The 16,106-nt window shown below is 40.8% G+C and overlaps 1 protein-coding gene across 1 annotated transcript in view; it reads left to right on the top strand.

Moving 5' to 3' along the window:
* LOC139692801 (putative helicase MOV-10) overlaps positions 1-16,106 on the top strand; it is a 93,735-nt gene that overhangs the window by 34,461 nt on the left and 43,168 nt on the right. The window contains exons 8-12 of the mRNA XM_071591093.1: positions 3,149-3,283; positions 5,940-6,099; positions 13,025-13,167; positions 13,855-14,031; positions 15,816-15,963. Of these exons, the coding sequence (XP_071447194.1) occupies positions 3,149-3,283; positions 5,940-6,099; positions 13,025-13,167; positions 13,855-14,031; positions 15,816-15,963 (763 nt within the window). The remainder of the gene's footprint in view (positions 1-3,148; positions 3,284-5,939; positions 6,100-13,024; positions 13,168-13,854; positions 14,032-15,815; positions 15,964-16,106) is intronic.

The raw sequence follows: 16,106 nt of genomic DNA, 5'->3' as shown, positions 1-16,106 counted from the left end.
AATCAAATAGCCAGACTGGTGCTATTACCGGGAAAGACTGAGTGCAGTACGGCAGACTTGACCATGTCCGAGCCTGTTGATGCTTCTCCTGCCCTGATCTCGATGGGCATGGTTGTACATTGCTCAGTCTCACTGTAGCCATCTCCCCTTGCAACAGCAGCTTGTCCAAGAAATCCCAGGTTTTCAGAGTGAGGAATGAGTTAACCTCAAGTTTCTTGCAAAACTAGGGAAAACTGCTGCAGAAACTCATGCCATGTAAAAAGGAGGGTACAGAAGTGAATGTTTATCACACATACTTGTTTAAAAGGTTGAAATGACCAAAGACGATCCGTGCCCTGGGTGACACCAATATCAAAAGCAGACAGCAGTATCCATGAAATTGGTAAATTGTTCCATGAAAATCATTGTCTGGGTGTCCGAACTCTAGCTGAAATCTCAGGATTGAACAAAGAAAGTGTCCATCAGATTTTGTATGAAACATTCAATGTGCTTAAAGTTCAGACTTGCGCAATGAGTCAGATTTGTGAGACAGTGATGACTGAACTTGTGATGGATGAATCATGGTTGTTCACCTATGATGCTGAAACAAATCGATGCCTTGGAAAGTCCCAAATTCCCCTCAGTAAAAATGAGCAAATGAAAATTCAAAGCCATGGTGATTGCTTCTTTAGACTGCTTTCTTCTCTTCTTTCTGTTAAATTCTATGCTCTCTGGGTCCCCTAAGGTCACACAGTCAATCAACATTATAATGTCATGGTTCTGACCTCCCTTCTTGAACAAGCAATGAGGCACCGACCCGGTTTGTCGAAGAACAATTCCAGGGTGCTTCAACAAGGCAATGCCATGCCAACCCATTCCACCTTGTGCATGAAGGCTAAGGTAAGGACTGCATCCCCGTGTTAGACCACCACCCAGTCCACTACTCACCCAACCTGCCCCCTCACACTTGAGTTCATTTCCAAGGGTCAAATTGGAGCTCAAGGGGGCAAGATATGACCCAGTGTGCAGTGGCGAAAGCAGAAGCAATGGAGGTTCTGGACGAGCTGGCAGAAGTGGACTTGCTTTGAATTATGGGAGATTGGTATGGAGCGTTGTGGGGATTGGTGAGGAGAGTACATGGGAGGTGATAAACTTACTAATGTAATTTGTGATCAATGAAATGCTTTGTAGCGCCAGTTCGGTTATTTAGTTGCACCAACTTAGAGTGCTTGCTTTTTTTCTAGCTAAGTTCTCCAGTGCAGGCTTGTCTTATCGACATTGTACATTTAGCACAATTGTCAATTATTTTCAAACACCAGTTCTTGCCGTTTTACCCTAAATTATTCACTGCATCACCATCTGCTTTCAGCCTTCACCAGACACACTGTTGTTGGAAAAATTGTGTCTCCTTCTGAACCAATACAACCATTCATCATGAGCAATGAAGTTCAGTATGTTTGTTTGGCAGGTTTTTGTGCTGCATCTTGAATTGCACTGCCATGAATCCCTACACCACTTTTGTACCAATGAAGGAGAAATTCGTCCGGCTTTTCATCTTGCGGTGACTTGGTGTTTTCCTAGGATTCCGGTTAACATCAAACTTGAGAGCAAATTCCTTGCTTTTATACCTTTTTTCCGGATGAGGAGAAGCATGTTTGTTATTATGAACTCTTGCACCTAAATTGCAACAGGAGCCCTGGTTTCTAACTACTTTTCTACGATCATCAAAGTTTTTTGTTTTCTTTTAGTGTCACACTTTTTGGCACCATTTTACTGCCCGAAGGACTCAAATTAATTTGGTTTGCGCTTCATAAGTTACAAAAACGCGCGGAAATAACCCTGGTCGTATATCGCAAACTGTGTCACAGCGCTGCTACTTGTGGCATTTTGATAAATAAAAGAATTATTTGTTTCAGGAAGCGCTGTTTATTCATAATTAACAATCCTATTGGGAAAATGATGAAATATAAATATAAATTTTTATGCATGCCCTTGGAAAACCAAAGGTGCCACTTAGGGAATAAAAGACTCTCCCAAAGCCTGTTGATGAGTGAATTTCAAATCCCAAGTAGGGCCTGGTTTATGAAGTGAGCTCTGCCCTCACACGCAAAACCAACCTTCTGGTTGAAAGCTGTGATGTTTTTTTATTGGTACTATAAAATTTTTTCTGCAAATATATATGTATCAAAATGGCCAATAACTCAAATATTGCTTGAAATCATTTGCAAGTTTGAGAGGTCTACATTTTCTGCCATTATCTTCAGTAGCCCAATTTCTCTCATTACACGTTGGCAAAATGAATTACTGAGGATCAGTTCGTCTTTTCTACTATTGTGTGGCATTGTCTCACGACTCTCATGGTATGAATGAAACCATCATTATCATCACTATCAATTGTAAATTCATTACGGTCATCTATCGTTTGGTAAGGCGTGCTCCACTCATTATGACCTGTAGTAGTAGTATTTAGGGGAGGCGACCGACAGCCGAGGTCATTTGCACCATAGGGGACGGACAGGAAAGGATGAAGGGTGGAGAGAAACCCGGCGTCGGCATTAGCCTACTCTTTACGAAAGGCGCAGAGGGGCCCGCAGCTTAACGTCCCATCCGACGGACGGCTTAATCACTCAAAGTGCCCTCCACAAAGCACCTCAAGTAGGGATCGAGATGCCTCTGAAAAATATTCAACACTGCCGGGATTTGAACCGGGGCCCTCTGAGTGGGAAGCCAGTACGTTAGCCACCGCACCAATCCCAATCCCCTTGCTGAGACTGTTGCCAAAACTAAATCCAAGGGAGAGGGTGATATGAAGATGGCTTGGAGCAGGTCAGAGGGTGGGGCGGAAGAGGGATGAGATTGAGGCGTGGGTCTTCTCGAGCACAATCCCACCTCCCAATCCTAATGACAGTTTAAACAGCTTAAAAAACATCTGGCAGCCTTGCCATTGTGCGATGAGTGGGCGCTCGTGAAAGGATTTGTTTAACCCCACCGAGTGTAAAGGAAAGCAGTGGCATGGCAAACTCAGTGAAACTGCTGAGGTCCAAGACACAATTGTCTTAAGGCCGTGAATTGAAATTACCCATCAGCAGTATTTAATATCAAAGATTCAATTAAATCAAATCGCATGTCTTCATTACAGTTGTTGTGTGTGTGTTCTGTTTTTGTACAGGAGTGGTGGTGATTCCAATGCTGTCAAACTGAAAGATTACCCCATGCCAAAAGGTCTCTGCAATGTACTCAACAATGGATTTAAAGTCAATGCAAATATGACTAAGGGAGATGATGATCTCAGGAGAAAGTTATGGTAGGTAATGTTAATATTTTTATAGTTATGGAAATAGAAATCACTAGTAACATTTGAGTCCTGTGATATCAACCTGGGAAACATACTTGTATGTTGTCAAAAGGCAAATCACAACGCTAGAAAAACTTTTTCAAGAAGTGGATGAAAATATTCGTACAAAAGGTATAGGCAGTGGGCCATAGCAGGTAGTAGTTAACAGTATTGCTGGGCATATTTAGTCAATAATTTTGTATTAATAAGGAACTTTTTATGCAGTAAACTCGTGATTATTCATTTGTTAATGGATGCACGATGAAGGACAAGTAATCGAAACGTATGGATAAGCAAAGTAAGTGGGAAATATACTCGTGACATATTAATGGATATATGTGCATGTACAGAGACTCCTTTTTCATTCCATGTGATTAATATGAGTGTTTTTAGGAATTCAGGGTACATTTTATATTTTTTTTAATTGGTGTAGAATTATTGTTTTACAAGAACACAGAACTATCACAAAATGAATAGCAGAATAATGTATTTTGCTCCTTAATCTAAACTGATGAAGTAGCCATGGGAAAATGAATGATTACAAGGATGAGTATTGGCAATTGAAGGATCTCTGATGAGTGTGGAGTCAAATTTGCCATAGGTTACTGATTAAAATAATACATTGTAGTTAGTTAATGGCATATATTAACCCAATGGCTTATATATTATAGTACCTTCACTTAGCCCCTATTTCCTGGTGCATTAGATTTTCTGGATGTTTCTGGTTACAATATAAGAAAAATATAAGATCAGACAAATGGATGAAAATACATATATTTAAAAATATAAAATACATATGTTCCCTGAATTATCATTAACTGTTAACACAGATCTTCCCGTCTTACTCTCTGATAGTGTTTTAACCTTCTTGTATCGTGCACTGATTTAACTCTTCCCTCTCTAATTACCCATATCCACGCAGTCTTTCACCATGCTTCTTTTGCTATATTTACCCATCTCTAAATTATTTAACTCTTTGTACTTCCTTCTGTCTAACTCAGGGTTTTCATTCTTCCATTTTCTTCTCTCATCGATCTTCCTAATCATTCCATCGGTTATCCATGATTTCCTTGTCATTTTCCCATTAATGGTTCCTATGGCTCCATTTGTGGCTTTCCCTGTAATGATGTATTCCCATTTCTCCTCGATAGTACTCAGCTCTAAATCAGCAGCCATGGTTTTCTCTACAGCCTGCTGGTACTCCTTCCTTGTCAATCCATTTGATGCTTCTACATTCCATTTTCTAACTCGCCGCCCCTGCCTTATCTTTTTGAAACGGAGGTTGCATTTCACAAGAACTAAATTGTGGTCAGAGTCGGCATATGCTCCCGGGAAGCTGTGCGAATTTATCACACTGTTCCTAAACCAGTGTCTAACCAGAATATAATCTAGCTGATATCTCTCTGAGTCACCTGGCATTTTCCATGTATACCTGCACCTTTTTTGATGTCTAAACCAAGTGTTGGTGATGACCAACCCCTGTCTCCTGCAGAACTCAACTGCTTTCTCCCCGTGGTCATTCCTCGTGCCTAAACCGTCGTCCCTCACCTCATCACCGTCTCTTCTTTTGACTATCACTATCAAATGTTTCCCTGCCGGAAGACACGTGATTATGTCCTCTAACTGATCCTATACCCTACTGACTTCTTCGTTCGTCGTTTATTCTTTTACCTCTACTATTAATATTCTTTTGATCAATTGATCTATGTTTGGTATGCTTCTTCTTTCCTTTCTATTCAATATTATCTTCAATATTGTCTGACTCTTGTCCCTCGGCTGTATGTTACTGTGTAACTATCACTCCAGTAATCCCCGCTATCCTTCCATCTTACTTTGCATGGACCAAAAAGATCTAAATTTCCTCTTTCCATCTCTCGATTTATTTTCTCTAATTTTCCTGTCCTCAACATTGTCTAATTAGTCCAGTTAAGCCCTACCAAGTCACAAGGAAATAGTTCACATTCAAAATTGTCCATAAAAACCTCTTCTAGTAATGGAAATAAAGGGAAGCCCTTGGCCAGCCAACTCCATTGTAGCTAAATTTTGTTTCTTTGTGTTTTAATGATTCTGCTATGTGGATGACATATTTTGTGTCTGGAGTGGCACTGTGAGATGGTTGACATTGTTCATTGAAGCCTTAAACCAACAGAATGTAGACATCCAGTTCACGACCGAAATGGAGGAAGAACGCTCCATGAACTTTCTTGACTTGAAGGTTTTGCAGACTGGCAGAAGTCTTCAGTTAAGTATCTTCAGGAAAGGCATCGTGACTGACCAAACAATCCATGCCTCATCCTTACATCACATGTTGCAGAAGGACACGGCCTGCCTTTCAGTCACTCCTTAGTCTGTTAGCCATTCCAATATGAGTAGAAAATCGGGAAAGTAAGCACGCTACAATCAAACAAATTACCATCAGTTATGAATATCCAATTGATCTGATAATATACTATTTAAGGTGCTCATCAAGCAAGGTTTCTATTGCTGTCAAAAGTGTATCCTTATATTTGCCTTGTAATTTTTTGCTTGTAGTCATTGTTTAGTGTTATGTTTATTGATGTGGTTAATTGTTATGTTTAGCCATTGTTTCAGTTTATGTAAAGCTAATTTTTTGTTCTGATCTCAGGAGCATGTATGAGAAAGGTCTTAATGTGGGCAACTACGAGGAATACTTCTCTTATCTGCTCTTCATTGAGCATCATCAGATGTCTGTTGATATCCTGAAGTATACATTGCACGATGTCCCACTCATGAAAACCAATACTGCAAGCCATATTGCACTAGATGTGAGTACAATCTCTTTGTTGAGTAGTGTAATTCTGTGGAGGTCTCTTGAGGGCCTTCATGGGAATTGAAAGGATTACAAATTATCTGATTTGCCCAACCCAGATATGAGCAGGTGCTGAAATGTCTTGCTGTTATGGGCACCACAGTTTGACCGATAGCATATCGTAACTAGTCCATACTCTTTCATGATATAGTCCCAATATTCTCCTTTTGAGTGCATATTAATTGTATTAGATAAACTCCTCTGCAGACCATATTTCTTATTATTTCAGTATATTTCAAAAGATCTCTGTTCGTACATGCATGAAGAGATGTGTTTGCCTACTTGGTTAGTTTTCTGTTTTTTCACTTGTTTTAATAAGAGTATATCTATTAATTTCAAGTTGTTTTTGCCTTATATTTCATATCCGTTGGTTTTTGCTTTTTCCTTCCCAAATTTCATTAGTATAAGGTCTATACAATTAAAAGGTGAGATTGGTCTTTGAATACATGAACTGCTTGACAGATCACAATCAGTGTGGTCCCTCCTCGGACTACAACCTTGACGTGGTGGAAGGGCTTGTGCGTTCCGATGACCCCTAGAGCTGTGCTGGGGGAAGTAATAATAATTGCTCCTGGTAGGGTCATCCATGCCAGATAGGTCGAAGGTTAGGAGCCAGACAAAAGGTAGTCTATGCAGTGTCTGTTCCTCAGTGAGGCGGCTGCAATGGCATCTGACCCCAGTGGGGTGGCCAGTAAATGATGGTGTCACGTTAATAACACTTGAGGACCACCTCAATCATCATTCCCAAGATAAATATGATTGTCACTAGAGAGATTTTGAGTCCTGGCAACTACGGGACCCGACCCAATCGGCCGTGTGTCGTGCCTGGCAGCAGGGGAGGCAAGGCTTCCGCAGTCGTCATCCCACGAAATCCTTGCGGGGGAAAACCGGCAGCAGCCGGACAGAAGACGCAGAAGGAGAAGACCAAGTTAGTTAGAATTGGAACTTGGAATGTTAGGACAACGATGAGGACAGGGAACTGGAGAATATTAAGCGAGAGATAGAAAGGGGAAAAATAGATATTTTAGGTCAATGCGAAGTGAGATGGAAGGATAGCGGGGATTACTGTAGTGACAATTATAGAATAATATACAGCGGCAGGGATAAGAGCCAACGAGGGATTGCCATAGTATTAAATAAAGAGGTAGGAAGAAGCATAGTCAACATAGAGCAGGTAACGGATAGAATACTACTAGTAGAGATAAAAGCAGAACTGACAAACTTAGTTATTATTCAGGTATACATGCCACCGAGCAACCATAAGGAAGAAGAGGTCGATAGGATATACAATCAATTAGAGGTCATAATCGCGTGTGTTCCTGCAGGGAAACATTTGATAGTGATGGGGGATTGGAATGCAACGGCAGGCGAAGGAAGAGATGGTGATGAGGTGGGGCACTACAGTTTAGGCACAAGGAATGACCACGGGGAGAGAGCAGTTGAGTTCTTCAGGAGACAGGGGTTAGTTATCACCAACACTTAGTTTAGACACCACAAAAGACGCAGGTATACATGGAAAACGCCAGGTAACTCAGAGAGATATCAGCTAGATTATATTCTGGTTAGACACAGGTTTAGGAACAGTGTGATAAATTCGCACAGCTTCCTGGGAGGGGATGCGGACTCTGACCACAATTTAGTTGTTATGAAATGTAGGGTCCGTTTCAGAAAGATAAGGCAGGGGCGGCGAGTTAGAAAATGGAATATAGAAGCATTAAATGGTTTGAAAAGGAAGGAGTACCTCGGGCGGTAAAGGAAATCATGGAGGATGATAAAGAGCTAAGTACTATCAAAGAAAAATGGGAAAGCATCAAGAAAGGGTTATCGAAAGCCACAAAAGACACCATTGGAACCGTTAACGCTAAAAGGACTAGGAAACCATGGATCACAGATGTGATGATTAAATATATGGATGAGCAGAGAAAATGGAAAAATTTAAATACAGAGTTAGGCAAAATGAAGTACAAAGAATTAAACAATAAATTGAGGTGGGCAACAAATAAAGCAAAAGAAGCATGGTGGAAGACGCAGTGGGAGGATATGGAAAGTCTGCAGAAGAAGGCTGAAATTGGTGCGTTGTACAGCAAAGTTAAATATTTATTGGGAAGTAAGAAAGGAAGATCTATGCTAACAGGTAGAGATAAGGCAGGTAAGATAATAGTAGTCACAGGAAAGATCCAAGAGAGATAGAAGGAGTATATAGAAGAACTGTATAGTAAAGGTGAGGTGAAAGAAAGAGAAAAAACAACTTTGCACTTCCACACACTTTTTTAATATAACACGACCATGGTTTCGATGCTGCGCATCATCTACACCTGAAGATGATGCGCAGCATCGAAACCATGGTCGTGTTATATTAAAAAAGTGTGTGGAAGTGCAAAGTTGTTTTTTCTCTTTCTTTCACCTCACCATGAAAGAATTCCACCAAGTTAAGCCTGAAACTGTTAGATTCATTGTATAGTAAAGAACTTAGACCAACAAAGTTAGACATTGAAAAAGAATATGACGTAGAAGGAGATAGCTTAGGTCCAGGCATACTAGACAATGAGATAGAAAGGGCATTAAGGGAGAATGAGATAGAAAGGGTATTAAGAAAGGTGAAACTGAATAAGGCCATAGGGGTGGATAACATCCTGTGGAACTACTCAAGTGTTCAGGAAAATGTAGGAGGAAGTGGCTGTTTGGGCTGATTCGTAGTATCTGTAAGGAAGGAATCAGGCTGGAAGACTTGGTGAGATCAGTTTTAGTTCCTATTCTAAAAGAGGTGAAGGCTACATCATGTGAGGACTACAGGACAATAAGTTTGATATCCCAAACAGCTTAAGTTGTTCTCAGGATCATAAACAAAAGGATAAGAGAGTAGGGCAAATGTTTACTTAGGGGATGATCAGTTTGGGTTTAGGAACAGGAGAGGTACGCGTGATGCCATTGCAGTAATGATATTGTTAATTGAGAGGAATATAGAGTACAACCAAGGGGTATTTGCCTGTTTTGTAGATTTCGAAAAAGCGTTTGATAGAGTGAATTGGGAAAAACTAATGAGTATATTGAAGTAAATAGGAATAGATTGTAGAGAAAGGAGGCTAATCCGCAACCTGTACATGTCTCAGACTGCTCAGGTTTGAGTTGGGAACGGGGAGTCTGGATGGACAGTGTTAGGAAGAGGTGTAAGGCAGGGTTGCCCATTATTACCGTTGATGTTCAACCTATATGTAGAGGAAATGATTAAAGAGGCATGGGAAGAACTGGAGGTGGGAATGAAAGTGGGCAGGTAATTCATAAAATCTGTTAAGTTTGCTGTTGACCAAGCTTTAGTTTGTCAGTCAACCAAGGGGTTGCAAGCATTGCTGAGTGAATTGGAAATTCAGTGCGACAGGTATGGGATGAGAATCTATATTAATAAAACAAAGGTTATGCGATTTTCTAGAAAGAAAAAGGCCAAGCTTAACATTAAAATAGGAGGGCAAAAACTGGAGCAGGTAGAACAGTTTACGTATCTCGGTAGTGTCTTGGACCAACAGGGTCAAAGTAGTAGAGAAGTAAGGAGACGAATTGCGCTAGGCAAAGAGGCTTTCACAAGGAGGAGGGAGTTGATGACAGGGACTTTGAGTAAGGATGTTAACAAAAGACTCGTAAAAACTTTGATATGGAGTGTAGCATTGTACGGCGCGGAAACGTGGTCATTGAAGCAGGAGGATAGACGTAGACTGGAGGCTTTTGAAATGTGGGTGTGGAGAAGAATGGAGAAGGTGAAATGGACAGAGAAGAAAACAAACGAGGAAGTACTTGGTATGGTGGGCGAAGAGAGGGGTTTGTTGGGAGCAATCCTATGGAGGCAGGAAAAGTGGATGAAGGGGGTTTTGACCGGCAGTGGGATGTTGAAGACTGTGATAGAGGGGAGAATGTTGGGCAAAAGAGGGAAGGGAAGGAACAGGATAGGGATGTTGGACGGGATGAAGGGAGGAAGAAGGTACTCAATCTTTATATCTTCTCTGTTTTAAGTCCTTCTTAATTTGTCCTATGCACATATCCCTTGGTCCTCCTCGTGGAATCTTCCCTCCTATTTTTCCTTCTACTTTATTCCTAATCAATCTATTGTGCCTCAATGTGTGTCCAATCCATCTATTTCTTCTTTGCCGAAGATTCCTCCATATGGTCCTATCCTCTTCTGCTCTTCTATGTACTTCCTCATTTCTTAATATGTCTGCCCATTTAATCTTCAGCATTCTCCTCCAGCACCATGCTTCAAAGGCTTCCATTCTCCGCTGGTCCACTTTTCCAATGTTCCAAGTCTCAGAACTAAAGAGCGCCATGCTCCACACGAAAGTCTGGACGAATTGCTTCCTTGTGTCCAGTCTTAGGTTCTTTGAACATAGTAAGGGCCTCTTCTTCATGAATTCGTTCTTAGCTTGTGCTATTCTTTGCTTGATGCCACTCGAACTTCTTCCATCCCATGTTATGCTGCTGCCCAGGTAGATGAAGGATTCCACTTGCTCTAGTTTCACCCCTCGAATTTTGTTGTCTGCATTCAGCTTCTCTCTTCCTCATACAAGGATTTTAGTTCTCTTCTAGTTGATTTTCATAGTATACGTATTCCCCCGGTACTTGGCCCATAGCACTTAGAGTTGCTTGCAGGTCCCCTCTCGTTTCTCCCACTAATGCGATGTCATCTGCAAACCGGCGCATGTTGATTTCTTCTCCATTTACCTTGACTCCTTTGATACCCAATTCCTGTGTTGCCTTCATTGCCTCTTCCAAGTATACGTTGAATATAGCTGGCGAGAGGTTGCGTCCTTGTCTTACTCCTTTGTTTATTTTGGCTTTTATTTCTCTTCCATTTTTTGTTTGGATAGTTAAAACCAGATTCTGATAGAGGTTGTGGATAATTCCTCTGTTGTTGTACTCTAATCCAAGCACTGTCGTTGTACTCCAATCCAAGCACTTCTAGTATCTTGACCATCTTTTTCCAATCAATGCTGTCGAAGGCCTTCTCCAAGTCCACGAATGTGGCATATAACGGCTTGTTTTCGTGTCTCTATTTTCAGTCAGAACTCTTAAGCTGAGAATATCCTCTCTTGCTCCTCGGTTTCTCCTGAATTCGAACTGGTTTTCTGAAAGGTTTCCTCCTATTTTTCTGCTATTCTTGGGCTAATTATCTGAGTAAGGATTTTTGATGCTTGAGTCACCAGGCTCAATGTTCTGTGTTCTTTGCATTTATCTGTTTTTGGTTATTTCAGTATTGCAATCATTGTACTTTTCTCAGAGTTTTCTGGTATCTATCTGCTGTCATGGCTATCTTTGATTACTCCATGTAGGGCATCCTTCACTTTGACCCCGACTGCCTTGATTATTTCTCTGTTTATTTTGCCAACTCCTGGTACCTTGTTGTTTCTCAGGTCTGCCACAGCGCTCTGGAATTTCTCTTTTTAATATCTGCAGACCTTTGCAATGGCCCTTGCCTATCATACTCTCATCTTTAATTAAGCCATCTTCTAGTGGTTTGGGAGCTTGATAGAGTACTGTCCGTGATCACCAGGTTGTGATCGCTATTTATATCTGCGCCAGGGTAGTTGACTCAGTTTCTCATTCAGGATTTTGTAGCACGCACCAATCAAGATGCCACACTCTCGTGCAAGTTCCCTGATAGTCAACCATCGATTTGCTCAAACAAGATTGTTCACTTCATGGATGTGGGGTAATCAGTCGATGTTGATGGTCTTCTGGAACACTTGCCGTCTTCCACCGAGTGCCACCCCTTTTTAAACTGGGGGAATCACTCACTCACAACATCCAGTCTGTTTCATAGCATCCTCACCGTAAGCCATTTATCCCTGAAGGATTTGCAGAATTTCGCACGGAATTTCACGAAATAGCACTGCTTCTGCAAAGAGCTCATGTCCATGGATCTGATGTGTTGCTGCACACCACGAACACCCGTCACTTAAATAGATATAACTAATCTATAAAACAAGATATCAAAAAAGTGGTTAAAGGTGGCTATTCAGGAAGTTTCCACAGACACAATGCCTTCCAGCTTGTTAAAAGTTAGCCAACTGGAGGTGCGCTATTCAGAAAGTTCAGGAACCTTTTGAGCACACCTTGTATGCACTTCTATACTGGAATAGGAACAAGTATGGATTATGGTCTGTTTGTTCAATTTTGTGTGGATTACAATAATAATTTATTTAAGTATGTGTCCAGTAAGAATATCCTGGCTCAGAAAATACTTGTAATTTATTACACCTGTGTCAGCACATGCAAAACTGGTAAACTTAAATCATTTTATTGTGTCTTACTATCTTTGTTTCAGACCCCAAAACACTTGAGAATATCTTGGGTATCCCTGGGCTTCTGTTGTGGTGCTAACTATTTTTCCTCCCCAATAACCAAAATTGAAATTCTGACGGATCAATCCCTTCAATTTTCAAGATCAGTCAATACTTCCATGTGCAAATGTGTTTTTTTTGTAAAAATTAATTCAGAAGGGGAAAGAGATTGTTCAAAATTTGTTTGCCATTAATACCAAAAATGAGGGGTACTATGACTTGGATAATAAGAATGATTATTGCCTTGTGAATTTGACTAACCAAAAAAAATGATTTTGCTTAATATAAGGTGCTATAATCAATCATAGCTTCTAATCGACATATTCAAAAGAGTTGGATAACTTAAGTATTCCAGTGATGCCATTTGAGTCTTTAGTATATATATGAAGTCCTCTTATGGAATTAGTGATAACTTGTGCTCTGCCCACAGGTGATTGATTCTTGCCATAGTGGATGAGTGCAAATTAAACCATCGGTACTTACTGAAAATAGTCACAAGCTGTTTGTTCTCTTATCTTGATTCAGATCTGATTTGTTTTGGTTGCTCAATTAAAGGTTCCCGGCCTTGCAGAGAAACGGCCATCTGTTTTACGCGGGGACAGCATCATGGTGACAGTGAAGGGTGCCAAATCGGTGGAGTATGAAGGGAAAGTCCAGAAAGTGGAGGAGACTCGAGTTCTGCTCAAATTCAGTCCTGAGTAAGTGTCAATCACTTGAGATGCACTGGATGGCCTTTTAGTTTGTTCATTCATGAATTATCTTGTCATTTTGTTTAAGGGATAAATCAAATAAGAATGAAGAAATAATTCCCTCAGTGTTAGCTCTTAATGATGTTTCCAAAAATTAAAAAAAATGCAGATAACGGTGCCATACTCTAAATGTTAAAAGGTATGCCATGTATTTTACCCTGAAAATGGCTTTCTTTCAACTGTACAAACCGGAAGAGAAAGGTTTACAACATTTTACTATCTGTCAATGTCCTTATCATGCAGAAGATCAAGTTCCATCCTTGAAATGAAATAGCGTGAGAAACCAATGATAGCTTTCCTAGGCATTTTTGATCACATGGACGGGATTTAAGGGGGGGTATGACAGATGCCCTGAAATACTTCACCTTTATTATCCCATCACTTGCCCTCTCTTGAAAATTCCGTCAATCATCTTTGAACTTACAGTGTGTCTCGCAATATACCCAGCTGGAAGCAGAAGTTGAATGAGCCATGCAAGAGGGGGAGCGGTCTTGCATCGTTCCAACTCCACTGGCATCCTGAATAGTTCTCACGGTTATCATGAGGGGTATCTGAATGAACTGTGGTGGGGGGACAAAGTTGAGAAATGTGCAGAGGCTCCAAAGTAATCTTTAAATTGCACTCTCCTCTTTCCAGGTTCATGAGGCTCTTCATCAGCAACATGCGGGTGAGCGTTCGGTTCAGCTTCTCCCGTAACCCGCACAATCTTCAGCACCGAGCCCTTGAAATGGCAGCGAGGAATGGCCTCCTCCCGCTCATTTGTTTCCCCACAAAATATGACCTTTATTCCACTGCCAATCCAACTGAAATTTCGTGAGTGCATAGCCATAAGCATTGTCTCCAGTGATCCTAATGTTAATTATTTATTTATTTAATGACTTTATTGGGACGCAAATGAGACTTCATTGTCCCTTCAACCCTTGTTCATTACATTCAACAATTACAAACACACAAGTGTATTGAGTTCTCGATCTGTCTCATGCAAACCTTTCGTTTAGGCTATATTGTTAATTTGTTTAAAATTAAACCATGATCTAGGTTTTTCCCAGATCATCTAATTATTGATCAGAATAATGAATAACTGATCAAAGCACTTTTCCTCTTGATAAAATTTTTACATTTTACGACCAGGTTTTGATGTATTACATCATCATCAGGTCTAATATATTCATATAATATAATATATACATATAATTGAATGGAGTATATCATGTCTTTGACAATTTTATTATTTACCTGCGTTTATTCTAATATTATATTCCTTTCTAAGTGATAATGGAAATGCAGTGGAAGCTTGATATAATTAGATCTCCCTGCCCACACAAAGGTGCTTGGCAAACATCAGATTCTCATTACTACCAATGGTGTTTGGGTGAGCTTACAAGTGGGAGGGGGTGGGGGGAAGTTTACTCCTCTGAGAAAAATGTTTCAGTTGACAAGAGTGCTATAATTGGAATGCATTCGTAGGGCGAGGTAGGGAGGTTGAAGGGCTGAGCCGTGTTGAGACGCCTTCAGTTTGTTGTTGTGGCCCAATGGAAGGAAGAGGTGGCCCTCACTCGCAGGTGATCATCAACACTCAGTGAGCGCTTATGAGCACTGAGGGAAGAGACCATTTTTATACATCTGCTTGCTGGTGTGGAATGTCACAAGTATGCAACATAGTACTCCTTCCCTGGCTCCTCCGAATCTCCCAAGTGACTAAAGACACAATGTCACCAGTATGCAACATAGTACTCCTTCCCTGGCTCATAAGTTGGGTATAAAAGCCCTGGTCATGGAGTGAAAAGCAGTCAGTTGGTGACATGGTATTGAGGGGTAGGATCTGAGACTTCGGCTGTTTTGTGCTTGTCGCAACAGCGTGTCCTATTGCTGACTCTCCAACGGACGATGGCCCTGCTTAGGATACCTGGTTTCCTGACTGCGACCACCCAGCCTTTATCCCTTACCGTTGGACGATGGATCTTCCTGGGTTACGAGTTTTCCGACTGTCCATCCTGCCTCTTTCCCTTACTTTTCGATAGACGACGGCCTTGCCCATGGTACAGTCTCTGTGACAGTGCTTGCGCTGCGGGTCGTATGTTTCACCGAACACGTGTTCATCCTTTCTATGTGTTTCTATTCCTTTTCCTTACATCTATTTCCATGTGAATGAATATTTGTTTGCCATATGGCGGGATTTCGTGTTTGAATGTGTATTTGGCCAATGTGGCTCATCTCTTTCCTCTCGCGAAGGGTGCTATGAAATGCGCTGTTTCTATTCTATATGATGTTGTATGATTGCTTAACCACTGTCCTTTTCTCTTGTATGGTGTCTATTTCTCCTTTGGTGGGTGACACAGCCCCCTGGCACCATCTCTCGGCCAAAGAATCGGGGCACTTTGTGACATATAAGACCCGTAGATCTCAGTTTATATTATGTTTCCTCGATAGTTCAAGTTGTTAGAGCATCTGCCTGGAAAGATCCCGTGTGTGTGTGTGTGTGTACATATATGTAACCCCTATATAAGGGTTTTTAGTCTGAATGTATAAAATTAGATACATCAGGGTAACTAATAACTCAGTCTTCATCCGAGTGATTGATTCTATTTTTTTTATAGTTGGTACAATCGGAATGTCGCAACAAATGCAAGGCAGCGAGAAGCTGTTATAAATATCGTAAATGGCAGCTCGAAACCAGCTCCATACCTGCTGTTTGGTCCCCCAGGAACTGGGAAAACTGTGACAATTGTGGAAGCCATCTTACAGGTAGGTACTAAAAGTTTTAAAGCAATTATTTAAAGAATTTTAATTTAATGTGTATATATAAATATAAATAAATAAATATGTGTGTGTGTGTGTGTGTGTGTGTGTATATATATATATATATATATATATATATATATATATAT

The sequence above is a fragment of the Hetaerina americana genome, unplaced genomic scaffold (genome assembly GCF_022747635.1).
Source record: "Hetaerina americana unplaced genomic scaffold, ioHetAmer1.1.p SCAF_41, whole genome shotgun sequence".
In the NCBI taxonomy this organism is placed as follows: Eukaryota; Metazoa; Arthropoda; class Insecta; order Odonata; family Calopterygidae; genus Hetaerina; species Hetaerina americana.
The sequence above is the reverse complement of the archived record's forward strand: the minus strand, read 5'-3'. Positions and strand labels throughout refer to the sequence as shown.